This window comes from Harmonia axyridis, chromosome 4 (assembly GCF_914767665.1).
Source record: "Harmonia axyridis chromosome 4, icHarAxyr1.1, whole genome shotgun sequence".
NCBI classification, from domain to species: domain Eukaryota; kingdom Metazoa; phylum Arthropoda; class Insecta; order Coleoptera; family Coccinellidae; genus Harmonia; species Harmonia axyridis.
The window spans coordinates 36,713,138-36,729,345 of record NC_059504.1 but is presented as its reverse complement, the minus strand read 5'-3'; the positions used below and the strand labels follow the sequence as shown (position 1 = coordinate 36,729,345).

Sequence of the window (16,208 nt, the reverse complement as noted above, 5' to 3'; positions counted from 1 at the left end):
TTATTATGTTCTAAGGATTAACGTGAAATTTTGCACTACATCCCAGTGCAAATTTTTATCTCGATTAAATCCGCAGTTTTGAATATATTGAAGGTTTCAATATTTGTTATTCATACTAACAAATTGTAACTTAAGGTTTAATCTATAATACAAAATAGGGATATGAATCAATAATATAATACATTTCTACTACTATCACAACATGAACCCTACATCCTACAAGCTGCAATATTATAGCTGTCTACGAAGGCTCCCAAGAGTGTTCTTAAAAAACTTCGAAGAGATAAGCAATCTAGTCACAATAACAGCTTTGAATTCTAATTGTCAGAGCTGTTCATTTAATTAAACTCAGTACTATAAAGCAACTTCCTAGAGGCAATAAAGTGACTTTCTTATGGGTGCCAGGAACCTTTATCATCCGGCTATGAACTCTTGAAGAGTTCATCAAAGGCAAAAACCAAAGACTAAGACTAGTAGTCTGTGCAAAAACTGCCGAACAACTTCTAAATAAATTGTTAGTTCTATAACGATGATCTCCTTAGGAATTGAGTGAGTAGGATATAAGAATAATAGATCAAATTGGTTGTAGTTCTAAAATGTTGTTTTCCAAGCAAATTGACCCCCCCCCCCTTGAGCTTCTATCTATTTCAATACTCAATGCCCCAGCTATAATTATAATACTACCGTAAATTAAATATTTAATTCAACCATTTGTCGTTTTACATTTACATTGCTCACAACAACTAACCCAAACTAGAATTAATTACAAATGCTTCAACAGCGTTTGTGGTCTCTTGTCAAATCGGAATATTCTATAATTTTACAATAATGACTCAAAGAAACTTCCGATTATAACATCATATTTGTGATGAATCAGTTAGAAAAAATATGCTAATTAACATCAAATCGTTTCATTATATCACTGGTGTTTTAGTTCATACAAGACAGAATGTTTAAAAAGGTAAAATAATATCAAACAATTAAGAATAAATGGAAAAAGCAAGACCTACACAAATCAGTTATCTTCTTGAAGAAAAATATTTCTTTCTTATCACATTATAAATTTATAAAAGGCTAGAGTGCTTTTCAAGCAATTATCACTCACATATCACATATATTTGCATAATACACTTATTCAACGAAAACATGACAATGTCTTCATGGGTATATAGTCCTCTTCTTGTTTTGTTTCAGCAAACCTAAACACAAACATTAATTAGTAAATTAATAGATTATTATATCTTGTAGAATAGTAAAACTCATAAACATGAAAACTTTCCGAACAAGAACCATTCGATCCAATTCCATGAAAAAAATCTATTTATTCTGTTTAACATTTCAATTCAACTGTTGGTCATGAATATTTCTTTTGGAGTGGTCATTTTAAAAGTAAAAACCAGTTTTAATAAATCTCAATTCATTTTTTTATAACATAAACCTATTATTTTTGTCACAATTATTATTTTTTTATTCACGAACATGAGCTGTTATTGTACCAGCTTATTATTTATTTTAGTTTTATGTATATGAAGCAACTAATCACACAGTTTGTTAATACCAGGCAATATGGAATTCAATTCATTTATAGTGACATTGAAAATGATCAGTCAAATAATTAACATTTAATTAATACAAAAAGAATTATTCCAATGAATTATGTTGAAATTCTATAAATTTGATTTCATCAAATGAAGTTTCAAATATACATTACACACCTTTTTTGTCAAATGTGTTCTGATATCTTCAGTTCAAGGGTTCATACTATTTATTTACGAATTTCAAGTCAGGGTATACACAGAATTGTCATTAGAAAACTTATTTCTGTTCAGAATCTGTAGGTAGGTACATAAGCAATACTCACCTGAGCTTCAAAAAGAAAGAGGTTCTATCTAATATTTAGTTGATATGCTTACTTAATAGAATTCTTTTTAAATGAGAGAATGATAAATTTAAATTTCCACAAATTTTTTTAATACTCTACAATAATTGTTTTGCCAAACACTACAGCATCAGATGTTTGATATTTTGAAAAGAAATAAAGTGCAAATGATATGTTCGATATCTCTATATGCAGCTCATACAGTGCACTGGATTGTCCTTGTAGTGATATTTGGTCTCAAAGCTTTATAGCTTTCTTGAATGTTCAACTTGCAATTTATATGTACAAGACTCATTCGATATATTATTAAGAAAAAGCTTTTATCGTGTCTAATAAATTATTCTCCTTCATTTGTTCAGAAGCATTGAAAGCATACATTGGTGGAAATATCTTTCATATAGATCATTTTTAGTATCTGTATGAAGAATAGGCAGCAAATACTAACTTGCATTGAGAAAAAAAAATGATGGGGTTCAAATAAAACTAGAACTGAATGCCAGATTTTTTTATTGGGTGATAAAAACACTTCATAACAAAGGATCTATCACAGACTATCACACATATGACACAATATTTTCAAACCTGGCAAGATACAAAATATAGAATTTAAAACTAATCAAATAAAACATGTTTTTTCCCAATAAAGTTAGTGAAATTTTTTTTGGTGCATAGCTGACAATCAGCCCAAAGCAAAATAAATCCAACAGAAAATGAAATTTGAAAGCAATGTGCACAAAAAATTGTAAAATTTTGCATTTTTCAAATGAAGGGGAATAACATTTAATACTATAAAGTTATAACAGAATTTTCTAGTATATTCAATTATCAACTTAAATGTAAAAACCTTTAACATATTATAAATTCAGAAAATTACATCTTCGATAAACGTGATTTCTGTTGGAGTTATTTCAAGAGGCGCGATTAGTCATGTATGGTTTTATGTCACTTTTCAGTAGAGATGAATTTTCGAACTCAAATAACTAGTAATGTTTATATATATATATAGGAATCGAAAACTTTTTGTACAATATTCAGCCAAAGAAGTAGAGATTATTTTATTTAAAAAAACAAGAATATTTCAGAAACAATCATCATATCACTTGAAAAACATGTTCTGAATGCTTTTCATTTAAAAGGTGTTAAACAAAACGAAATACGAAAACTATGCACTAAGAATTATATAAAACTATGTCGTAAACCTAATGTTCGAAAATATTTGTTAGTAGATCATCACTAGCAAAAAATAAAAGTATCCAAAACAATTATAATCCTTTTTGTACAAATATCCCCTTCAAACCATCACCGAGTGCTATAGGAAAAATTTTATTTTTTACTAGAATGACTTCATTTAGTTCGGATTATAAGAAATGGAGAGTATGGAAGGCTATATTCGAGAAGTTTTTCATAGATGATACTATTATGACTACAGATATATAGAATTCAAAAAAAGAAAAATTGTTTTTATTTTGGGGTTACCAATTTTATGCTCGAGATTTAAACTCACATTGAGAGATATCCTCTTGCCTGAGATCTTCTACGACCATACAAGTAAGCTAGAAGCACAATCACTACCAAAGCAGCTAGAGCACAACCAACTGCGATGGGAACTATGTCTGGAGTTGAAGATATGCAATCAATTGCTGTAATAAAAATAAATGATATTATGAATTGGTAGAAAAATTATATAAACGGACGTCTTTATGTTTAGTGAATGCTAAAGACGAATAAGTTTGGTACTATACAAAACATCATAGAAGTTTTTCAGATTTATAATCACAAACACACAGACATCATGAAGAAATAGTATATCATTCTGTTTGGAGAATAAACACCTCAAAAGTATAAATATCTTATTTTTTCCTTCAATTTGAAAATATTCACGCATATGCACTAAAAATCATTTTTACTCATCATTTTAGTATGGAAACACTATCATAAGGAATACTGTGTACAATATTTGCTTACCATTTCCAAAATCTGTGGTATTTGATGATCTGAATGCCTGCATTTGAAGTTGACTGACAGTCAACATTGCCTTGCAACTGGTGTCATTCTTAGCATTGATTAAAGTGAGTGTTTGCTCCTTCTTGCATTTGTAAGAACTTGTTAGAGGTGTTTCGAACACAGTATGATTGTAGAAGAAGTTCATTGGTTCTTTTTCTGTGAATTAAATATTTGGTATAAAATCACATAAAGTTCATAAGTCCAGTACCACCTTCAAACAGAAAGTGGAGGCAAACTTACCATTAGGCATTAGACCATTCAGATTCACAAGAATATTGTTGAGACCAATTGTGGAAGTATTTGTGTTATTCACGAAATTGAAAATGATAAAGTTTGTGATATTATGTTTTGCATCTGTCCACTTGATAGAAAGCTGATTGGATTTGAGATTGTTGCATGTACCATTGGCTGTGGCATTCGCTGGGACATTGAGAACTGCTTTTCGAGTATCGTTTTTGTACTCATAATCAACCTCTACAAAAATTAAATCAAATTAAACAATCACTGTATCAAAATAACAAAGGGAAAGTTTAAATAAAAAAAGGAATAAGAGAAAATGGATGAATGAACAAAATAAATACAAAAAAACATCATGACCTCTACAAGGGAGTATCTGAAACTTCTAGCCAGAAAATTGAAATCAGTTTGTTGTTAAAGTTCAATAGACTCCAATTGGCTTTTCCAACGGTTGAAGATCACGAAACATGATTTATATGTATATTATATCAGATTGAAATGTGATACAACTTCCAATGAAAATATTCTCAAATATCTCAAATACCAGCTTATCAACTATAATAGAAAAACCATTCTTATTCTTTTATAAACTCTCACCTATTTGCATTGCCATTTTTGCCAAAATGCAAATTATGTCGGTGCCAGGTTCTGTAACATTCCAGGTTCCCACATCAGGTTTGCTAGGATTTGGCGAAGGGGTTGTAGTGGTTGGCTTCGTAGTAGTAGTGGAGGACGGTACTGGAGTGGTCGTGCTGGTTGTTGTAGTAGTTGAAGGAGTTGTTGGTTTTGCTGTCGTCGATGGTTTTGTTGTAGGTTTTGCTGTTGTTGTAGTACTACTGGGGGTTGTTGGTCTTGCTGTGGTTGGTGGGCTTGGTGGGGCTGGGGTGGTTGAAGGTTCAGGGGCGTGAGTAGTTGATTCATTTGGACCAATAGGTACTTCTTTTTGGCTTGTTAGGGTATCTTTCTTGGTGGCTGCAAGTAGAATGTAATTAAATTGCTGTTAAATTAAGAATATGCATTATGTCATTTTAAGTGTACCGCTTTGCTTCCGCAGTTTTGCAATACATGGCTGTAGCGGTAAGTGATAGACAAAATAAATAGGTCGTAATTGTCATTGAATAAGCTTAGGTATTTGTAAACTTAACACCATCGAAATATCAGTTGATGTGTGTCTGCATCATAAAGTTATTCTCGATTAAACATGTGAGCTTACGAGCCAAATTCTCGTCATTTGCGGTAGTTTTTAATTTTTAGCTTTAATATGAAGAAATCTGCGACTAAGGCTCATCGGATGCTCTCAAATACCTATGGCGAGGCCGCTATCAGTGAAAGAACGTACCAAGAGTGGTTTCGACGTTTCAAGAGCGGTGATTTTGACGTCGATGACCAGCATGGCGGTGGAAGAGAGAAGGTTATCGAAGATGCAGAATTGGAGAAATTACTTGAACAAGACTCGTGTCAAACGCAACAAGAATTGGCAGGATCATTGAAAATAGCCCAAAAAGCCTTTTCAAAACGCCTGAAAGTCATGGGAATGATTCAAAAACAAGGAAATTGGGTGCCGTACGAGTTGAAGCAGAGAGATGTTGAACGGCGTTTGTTTGCTTGTGCACGGCAGCTTACAAGGCAAAGGTGGAAGGGGTTTCTGCATCGCATTGTGACTGGGGACGAAAAATGGGTTCATTACGATAATCCCAAGGGCAGAAAATCATAGGAATATCCCGACCATGCTTCCACGTCGACGGCCATACCGAATATTAACGGTTCCAAGGTCATGCGCAGTATTTGGTGGGACCAGCTCGGCGTAGTGTATTATGAGTTGTTAGAACTGACTGAAACATATACAAGCGATCGTTATCGAACGCAAATAATGCGTTTGAGCCGAGCATTGAAATTTCGGCCAAAATACAACAAGAGACATGATAACATGTTACAAAAGTGGTCAAGATATACGTATAAAAAACGGCGGAAAACAAAGTTGTACGCGTATGTTTAATTTATTACTTTCAATAAAACACCTTTGAAATCATTTCAGGATTATTTTTTCAACCTCTGAAATAATTTCAATTTAACGTTTTGCAACAGTCAGAATCAAAATACCGAAAAAAATCTGTCTGAAGTATGCCGACCAGAGATATTAAAATCAAATTCGATTGAAGAAATAGTTGATTCAATAAGTTAAATCAAGTGATCAAATTAAGAAAAAAACAACTGAAATCTTACGGCTCAACTTCACGGTGACAGTAAATATCACAATAGTACTATTGTGATAATGCGACCGCACTCTTGCACTATCAGGAGGAGGACATGAACAGGTGCTAATGACGTGTATAAACCTAAGCAAGTATGGTTTGCCTTATCGGGTAGTTTCTTGAGACAAAATTTGGAGGAAAACGATACACGTCAAGTTTTCTTATTAGTTTTTGGGAATCGCCAAGTATATTTCTTCTTTGGATCCACCTTCTCATCCAACATCAGCAGCAACAGCTGTCACAATAGCTACTGTTGTAAATATAGGCCTTCATAACTATCGCTATCAAGGAAACTACCACGCAAGTAGGTACTTTCATGACAACACTAGATTTTTTTTATATTAATTCGAATATTCTGTACAAGAAGGGAAGAATAATACACCATAGTGTAAAACTTGAAGATTTGTAATAATGAATTTAGGAAAGGTATAGAATTCCAAAAAAATCGTCCGTCAGCTACAGACCATAGTTAAAAAAGAGCACAATCATGACATTGAGAATATACAGGTGTGGATCAAAACAATTTTGCGACTAGCAGGTAGGAAGAAAACAGAAAAATAAGTTGAGTTTACTCAGTAAAAAATGTTCGTAACCTTATTCAAGAAATTTTTACTCATTTTTTTTTACGATAATGTTGAACTACGGACAACATTTTAATCAAATTTTGTAGAATATATTTTGGAATTCGACACATCACCTAAGTTTGTTTTTATATATGGCTTTCATAGAAGGCGCTAATTACAAGGTTTGTACCATATTATAAGAATACGTGATATAATAAAAATATTTGTTTATTTGCGCAATAAAAACAATTACAGAAAATGAATAATAACATAAATAGTGAATATCTTATTGTGAGTCCAGTTATGGTCAAGCATACTCTGCTTTACTCAACCCACAAAAAAAAAAGGAAAAACACAAAAAGTTATTTATTTTGACTTGTTCTGCGTTTACTATTTGAGGAAATTACAGATACGCATGTAAGACATACCATGTTAATTATTATCTTACTTTGGATATAGGAGAATTTAGGATCTGTTCTGTTCATTCAAATAATATTAGGAGATGCTAATTTTTTCATGTTCAAAATATCGAAATATACGGAAGTGAATGTAGAGATACTCGCAAAGTAGTAGCATTTATGTTACCAAGATATTTCTGACAATTGCTTCCGAAGTAGGTAACAGAAAAGCTTTGAGATCAATTTCGGCACAAAAAAAAGTTTTCGCTAGCATTTAAGACCGTTTTGAACAACTTCGGTTTTGTGTCCATCTGTCGGTTTCTGTATCCGAAAACCTTTGTAACAACCTTAACTTCTAAATATAATAATATCTTTATTTTGCATAATTCAATTGAAAAATTTCAGGCTATAGCCCATACGAATTTCAGATTTTGTAGATAAACGTACGCGTTGGACATTTACTAATGTAATGACTTTATTCATTCACTTTCAACATAATAATACACACAGTACGAAAGAATTATATCTAAATATTGAAAAGATTAAACTCTTCGTCTACATCCTGTTTTGGTTTGTATGCTTGCAGTTCCCGGTATTTTCATATTTCAGAGTTCTACTAATCATTGAATACGACAGTGTTTCTCAAACTGTGGGGCGCTCCCTAAGAGGGGCTATATATACGATTAGTTTCTCTTATGCTTTGGCCTCATGGGGCACCGCAGAGTTCCGCCTTGGACCAAATAAATCGATTCTTCGGCGCCTCCTTGCCACCTAATATACAAGGTGTTTCCAAATTATACGTCAACCGTGAAGGAGGTATTAGTATCACTCATTTGTTGTCGATTGAGCCATATTTATTGATAACCGAAAATCAACAGTTTCTGAGATATTTGAGTCTCAGTCTCACAATACTCAATATTTCGAAAAAATTTTTCAAGTTAAATTTTGTATTATTTTCATTAGAGAAGGATATGATTTTAATGATGGTATATGAAGAAAAGAATAAAAAATTTGCCTGCAACTTTCGAATTCCACAATTTATGTATGACAAAATTATTATAAAAACTTGCCAAATTCCTTCTTGATTTCCTAAACATTTTTTCGTTGGAATGCAGGCACTAGTTTTGTTTAAGCAAATTTTGATTTGAAAGGGGAAAGAAGCAAAGAAAGGAAAGTTATGAATCAAATATTTTTTTATTGCAGAACTGAGAATTTCAGTAGAAAATGTATTCAAAAATTATGTTTTGAAATGACCTTCACCATTCCTTATTCAAGCACATGCCCTCTTTCTCATTTCTTCAGTGAAATTCACTCTCAATCTTCTCGCTGATTCGTTTATTCTAACGGTGTTAGGCCGGACTTGTCGCTGGCCACGAAAATAATACAAAATTATAATCGAATTTGTTCAACGTAGAAAAAATTGACGAAAAACGAAGTAAGGTGAGAAATCTTTTAAAGATCACAAGAACTCAAATATCTCGGAAACAGTTGATTTTTGGTTATCACCGAATATGGCTCAATCGACCGCAAATGAGTGATACTAACACCTCCTTCAAGGTTCATGTCTAATTTGGAAATAGCCTGTATATGAATCAATTGGAGCAGATTATGTTCGCATATATCTGGACTTCGCCTATTCTCATATCTATTATTATACCTGTGAATATTATGTAACAGTTTATTGATGTGATAATAAATTATTATTATTAAATATGGCTCAAACGACAGCAAATGAGCCATACTAAACTAACACGTCCTCCAAGGTTCACGTCTAATTTGGAAACACTCTTTATAATTGTAACATACTTTGAACTACTGTAACTCGACTAAATGATATTCATATTGCGTTCTTCTCGTCAAATAACTGTTTACCGCTCCGGAAAGAGTAATCTACAGGATATCAATGAATAGGTGAATATTTTTAATAGTGTCAAATAGCCTTTTCAGTCAATTTACTTCAGCTACTACAAACGAGTGTTCTTCTTTAACTCTATGTTTACCCAGCCTTTCGACAGCAATTGTTAATTGTACCAATTTATCGTAACCTTTCAAATTCAAATCACTTTTGAAATCCGTTCTCTTGTTCAAAATCGCCCCTTCAGAGTAAGAATCTTCAAAAGACTCTTTGACCTAAGAGATCTCGAAAGCGGAGTCCCCCAAGGTAGTATATTGTCTCCTTTGCTATGTATATTCGGCATACAACATTAAATTTCATGTCGAGCCATTACGGGAAATACAAAACCTACTTCTCCAGAGATTGTTAAGAAAAAGAATAAGAAGACTACAAAAGCCAAAACTTCATGCAATTCATGTGAAAGGAGCTTCACCCATAGAAATTCACTGATGTATCACTTGCACAGTCATCACACTAGAGTCAGACCACATCAATGTGAAACTTGTGGAAAGAGATTTTTTGCTTCTAGTACTTTGAAAGTCCATAGGAGATTACACTCAGGAGAAAGGCCGTACCATTGTACAGAATGTGGTAGGACCTTTAGACAGTGGGGAGACTTTAAGTATCACATGACCTCTCTACATTCAACAGAGAAACAATTTCAGTGCAAGGAATTTGCTAGAAAATATTCCCTTGTTGTACATCGAAGGATACACACTGGAGAGAAAAATTACAAATGTGAATTTTGTGAGAAAACATTCAGAGCATCATCTTATCTCGAAAACCACAGAAGAATTCATACTGGCGAGAAACCTCATGAATGTGATATTTGTGGAAAACCATTTAGAGTGAGATCAGACATGAAAAGACATCAAAAGTCTCATAATAAGAAACCAACTACTCCGAAAGTATATAAAATTGATAATTTAGATATTGGAGTTGAAACTAAAGCAAAAGAAGAAATTGATCATTAAATTGATACTGCTGAACTTCACATTAATGACCCAGAACAAGAAACGGAAATATAATATGAAGATCCCTTGGCACCTAGGGATGGAATGTATACCAATGGACATCAACTATTTTTGGTAACATATTCAGGAGATGTAACAAAAATGGATTCTACTTGGATTCAAACTACAACATAAAAACTTGATGTAATATATATTTATTATGGTGAAAAAAAACATTGACTATTGAAATTACTTTGGACCTATACTTAAGATGAATTATTATTATTATTATCATACACATCTGACATCTCCAAGTCTGACCAAACTTTTCTATCGATATACGCAGACGACATTGCTATCATGGCCAGGTCAAAAATCCCCAGATTGGCAACCAAACATGCCTTCAGGACGACATAAGCTCTCTGATGGCAGGATGGTGTTATAAATGACTAATCAAAACGAACACAGAAAAGAGCGCTAGTCTTCTCTTGTCACGGAGATTAGTCAAACAGTTTGCCCACGTCCAAATATACGGACGTGATATCCCAAGTAATATTCTTGGGAGTCATCTTGGATAAGAAACTCATTCAGCCAGCACCTGGACTGTGTCGTCCAAAAAGGGTGAAATGGTGCTTGCCAAATTGTCTTCGCTGCTCTCACGAAGCAGCAGCATGTCGAGTCAGAACAAGCTTATCTTGTATAAAACCGTTGTCCTTCCCACTGTAAGTTATGCTTCAATGTGTCATGCTTTCGCGCCCTGCGCAACGTAGTTCAATAAGTTAAGAATCATTCAGAATAAATTTCTGATGACCGCCTTCCAACGCGGTTTGTTCGCAAACTCCATTGTTTGGCGAACCTACCACTCTTCAAGAAATTCCTTAATGAAATCGCTTTCAAAACTCTTCGGAAAGCGATTAAACACCCCTTCCTATTAGTCAGAGAATCCCTCGACTACGACGAATCTTCCACCACATACAAGAGTTCAAAGCTTGCACTTTCAAATCGAGCCTTTCAATGACCATCATTGAATGATGCACTCAATCTCCCTTAGGGCCGTTATTATGAAGGATAACCGACGGTTCAACCGTTGTGTCAACTACCAAATTCCTTAATAGAAATACAGAATTTGGTAGTGGTAGTTGACGCACGGTTCAACCGTCGGTTATCCTTTATAGTACTGGCCCGTAAAGACCAGTTCCACCGATGTATTCTTTTTAAAAGCTTCCGAAAGGTGACAAACAATCCCAATTTCCAATACCTTCCACAAGATACTTCGTCCATGAGGATTCACATGCTTTAACAAAAAAAAAAATGGGACAGTGAAGATCACAGCTGCACAGACAATCGATTCCCTTCAACCCACTCAAAAATCCTTGTGTTAATACAGGCATAAAAAGCAGGAATTGTTTTGAAAGCAATTTTAAGTTATACCAGTTAAATTAACTTTAATTCAGCAATAAAATCATGCCTTTCTCACATTAATTAGTGTCGTATCCGATTTTTTAGAAAATATAACAGTCCATGAATTCAATTTTTATTTCAGATCAAATAAATCAATGGAAGTGATAGGCAAGCACTTATTTTGGAAAAACAATTATTTTTGAAAAATCGATAAAAACTATATGTGAAAGTAATGAAACTTGTTTTATTTAATATTTTCATATTGGTACCTTAATCACCTGAAAAATGTGTGAATTAAATAGTTCAATTTTTCTTTTAAAACTCAAAATTATTGTGTGAAATGTAGAAAATGCATGCTCCAAAGACACTAGAGTTGAAATATAATAACGCACCTTTTAAAAGCGATGAGCATGTCTGAAAGTTAATCTTTCATGAGGGACATGAATCATTCAATGACTAAAACTATCCTGATAACGTTAAAATGCAGAATATCACGTTCGTTATCTAGACATTCTATACTAAACAGAACTTCGTCCGAAGTTTCTGTAGTCAAAAGTGAGATGGAAATTTTCTTGATTAAAGAAAGATGAAAATATCTGTTTGAACCATGGACTATCCTACTATCCATATCTTTCATTTACTGCTGAAATTTCAAATAAAATATTTGCGCAGTGATATTATTATACAATTTCCATAAGATTTTAATTTATCTCTATAACTATCATCTTAATAGATGAAAATGATGCACATTTTAGCAAAGATTTACATAATGTTATTTCTTTCATCAAATGATTAAACCATGAAATTCTAAAAAGGAACCACTACATTCGAATTATAGTTTTGAAATTCTATTTGTGTAATTATCTGCAGTAAACTTTTCAAAACAATGTTAATTCTCCCTAAAATCTTCAGTTCACCGTTTGGCTAGTGAAGAGTTAAAAAATCAAGTGGAAAAATACTGTAATATCTTCTCTAATTTACAAAAAACAACACCTCGTAAAAAACTAAAATTAATTTTAGGGTTTGAACTAGGCTAAAAATGTGACAGTTTCGAATTCCTAATCAAATATTTAAAATTATTTTGACATGTTAATTGCTTATAAAAATTATTGAACAAGAGACTAAGGGGATTCACTCAAAACCCATTACCTCCATTGATTGGTAGAGGCTTGGTTAAGTTATTCGTGTAAATATCAAAATAATTCGTTGTAAAGACTTTGAAATTTGAATGAGATAAGGGTTCCGAAATTGGGTTTGTCAATTTCATTCCAATTCTCATCTTGTTCTAGGTTTGAAAACATAAATGAACGTTATACGCCACTGACATGAACGGAAATAAATTCGTAGAAATCAATTGCGATAATCCTATTGCAGCAACCTTGAATGGTGAAACCATCGCTTAAGTAGATCGAAAGGAGAGACAGACTAGGATTATTTACTCCCCCATATGAAATAGGATTCATATTTCGTTGACAAAACAAATAACTGCCACCATTTTGTCTATGAAACCTTAACAATGCAACAGAAGGGTTGTCAGCAAGTATTAATCGTTGCTCTTTAGCACTTCTTTGTCTGAAATTCTTCTCGAACATGCATATCCTGAATTCGACTGCTTGTAAAGTGGAATAAATTGATAATGCGTGTTATCTGATTCGATTCAGTTTGAAGTTATGAAAACATTTAAGGTTGTACAAAAATGATCAAAATTTTTCTGAAGTTACTGACACATTACCACATAATGAATAAAAGATCAAATCGCTTGAACTTGTACGAAGCGATGAACCTCCAAATGCCATTGATCATTATTCTAAGTAGAAATAATGAAATTATTCTTACCTTCGGTAAAAATACACAAAACCAAAACGATGGTTAACTTAAAGATTTTCATATTTTTAAATCAACCACTATTATTTGTGGCGCAATAGTATAAATCGGCGTTTCTATTTACAATTAAATTCTACCTCAGCAGCTCTTTGTCAAAGAACGACAAAGACAGACAGTTCAGACAGTAGGCGATATTTAACCGAATGCTAATAATTTCAAGAAAATACTGTTGCAATGTTACCAACCTGTCAAATTATTCATGGTTACATTGTTTTGTACCGTGAGTTAAAGTTTATTTTGTGATAACCGTGTTTGTCAAATTGAAATTGTCATGGATGGAATCTTTGGAAAGATAAACATTATATTGATATATGATAACATGAATTAGGTTTTGTTGGTGAAATTATCGAATAATGAGAACATGAAACAGAAGGAAGGCTCTCTATTTTCAATTTCCAGTTAGTAAAAACCTAGATGTGGTTATGTGTCATTGCAGACTCAAAATGTACCATCTAATTCTTAAAATTCATTATTCCTGACGCTTGTATTTCATTGTAAATAAGTAGTTTGAAGGATTCATATTAGTTCCCCAAAAATGCAAGAAGATTTACAGGACCAACAATGAATCCTTCATGCCGAGGGTATAGATAATCTGAAGACCATATTAGAGTTATTCTGATTGAGTAGTACAAAACTAGTTTCTTAAATTGCAGAAAATCCAACTTATTTTTGGAGTGATAACTTATTCACAAAATTCCATCCTATTCAGATTTTTCAGTTCAGGGAACAATTTACTCAGTCGTTTTCAACAATATCGGAACATATTTCTTCTAAATAAAGGATAGATTTTTCAATCAATTTGAATTAATGAATTCACTACAGATTTCTCTGAAAATATCCATGTTTGAATGAAAATAAACTGCTGCATATGAATAAAACGAATATTGTTTTAAATAACATACATATTTTGGCACTTTGAAAATATAAATATATATTCAAAGAAATTATCCAAAAGTGAAATAAATACTATGTAATCAAAAATATAACATTACAATAATATGAAAATATTGAGACTAAAATAGTTTTATAAAATACTATATAATAAGGATAATTAGTACAAAAAACCATAACCTTTTAAGGATAAGCTGAATAAAATATTTTAAGCCTTAAAAATTAACAACTGTGGATGAAAAAGCAAGTGAAATGTAAAAAACTGAATTTATGAAAGATGCGGTTTATGTGATAAATACTTTATGTTTTTGCTCTTCCTGATGCAAAGAAGAAATTTATTTATATATACTTTTAAGGGAGAACTTGTCATTTCTCTTTAATTTTTGGTTAATGAATATTTTATTCTTAATTTTCTACTTTTGTATGCCTCCTTTGTAGTGCAGCAGCTAAATCCTGCTTTAAAGCTTGTTGTTGTTTAGTTTCACAAATAGGTTGAACAGAACGTAAACTATTGACAATATCTTTAGTTTTACTGAAATAAATTTCATTGAGAGTATTTCTGATTTTATTTTCCATGTCTTCAACCATACGTCCTATATTGACAAGATGGGGATTAGCATCATTTACTGGAGCATCCTGCTCTGTCTGAAAGAAATCACCAATGAACAAACTTTTGAATTAAATATGAAAATTCAATTAATTTTTTCTTTAGTGCCTCAAAATGTTGAGTCCAGAAATATAAATTAAAGCCTTACCTGTCTAGTGAGACTACCACCAAGATTCATAGTACCTGAACCTTGCTTATTAGTTTGTAACCAAAGCATCGCGGTAGATGTCATTTTATAATGTGACATCCGACCAGAACTCTTCTCTTGTACTTCAACTACATGTATAGAATCCCAACAACCTTTGATCTTTTTACTACCATCGCCGGTTTTCTTCACTAATATTACTCCTGAAAATATATAATGAAAATTCTGCTCTAAAAGGAATACTTTTGGATTTACCTGCAAAACCATGCTCTAAGTCCCAGAAATATACAGATGAAACACCCCCTTCAAAGTACATTTCCCTATATTGGTCAAATGCATAATTTGCATCAAGTTCTAATTTACGTAAACGTTCTGAAGGCATAGATCCATCTTCTAAAGGAGGATAGTATGTGTTAGACCATGGTGATCTGAAAATTTTCTAATAAGTAAAAAGTTTTTCAATTTTCAAATTCATAAGCACCTATATGAATCTCCGTCTCTATTATAGTCACAGAGTAAATAGTCTTTGCCACTTTCTCTATCTTGAGCAATTTTCAGAGGTTGATCTACTGATGACAGTAAATCTTCACATAAACTAGGAACTAAGTCAATTAGATCACTCAGATTCTTTTCGATTTCTTGAGGGGGTAATCTTCTCATCAGATCTAAAGCGCAATCAAATTGTTGTTCGCCCTATAAATAATATCAAATTATAGGCTGAAGTTTTTATTGTAAACAATAATTGAGATTAGGGATACTGACCATATTGAATTTATTAAATTTATTTAAATATTTAAGAAAACAATAAATTTGATCTTATGAGAAATATTAATGATCAACCTCTCAAAAATATATTTCTGAATCTGACAAATATATTCTTTTATAATTTCTATGAATACTGTCATATCGTTCAAGTTCTTTTTCTTATTCTAATAATATTGTTATTGGCAACTACTGGTAAATTTTTATTAGTCAATGTCGATCACTCAAACTGAAACAGATATGGGTCTTCGGAGGTAGACAGAACAGCAAAAAATTATAAATGATAAGGATTATTAGGGTAAAAAATAAGGAATAGAGAACTCATTGGCAACAAGGCA

General features: G+C 32.4%; 2 protein-coding genes and 1 long non-coding RNA gene across 3 annotated transcripts; 1 reads left to right on the top strand and 2 right to left on the bottom strand.

The window, feature by feature from the left end:
• Positions 1-685: 685 nt before the first annotated feature.
• LOC123678043 (lysosome-associated membrane glycoprotein 1-like) lies at positions 686-13,613 on the bottom strand. The gene is made up of 6 exons (XM_045614817.1): positions 13,418-13,613; positions 4,718-5,092; positions 4,124-4,357; positions 3,845-4,039; positions 3,384-3,519; positions 686-1,199 (listed from the first exon to the last, which is right to left on the bottom strand). The coding sequence occupies exons 1-6, from the start codon at positions 13,467-13,469 to the stop codon at positions 1,136-1,138; spliced, it is 1,056 nt and encodes a 351-aa protein (XP_045470773.1). The 5' UTR covers positions 13,470-13,613; the 3' UTR covers positions 686-1,135.
• Positions 12,014-13,227, top strand: LOC123678047. The gene is made up of 2 exons (XR_006747186.1): positions 12,014-12,767; positions 12,871-13,227. It is a non-coding gene; the product is annotated as an uncharacterized LOC123678047 (long non-coding RNA).
• An 807-nt stretch (positions 13,614-14,420) lies between the features above and the next one.
• Positions 14,421-16,013, bottom strand: LOC123678044 (F-actin-capping protein subunit beta). Its single transcript, XM_045614818.1, has 5 exons — positions 15,871-16,013; positions 15,590-15,801; positions 15,364-15,536; positions 15,112-15,311; positions 14,421-15,001 (listed from the first exon to the last, which is right to left on the bottom strand). The coding sequence occupies exons 1-5, from the start codon at positions 15,871-15,873 to the stop codon at positions 14,762-14,764; spliced, it is 828 nt and encodes a 275-aa protein (XP_045470774.1). The 5' UTR covers positions 15,874-16,013; the 3' UTR covers positions 14,421-14,761.
• Positions 16,014-16,208: the final 195 nt, after the last annotated feature.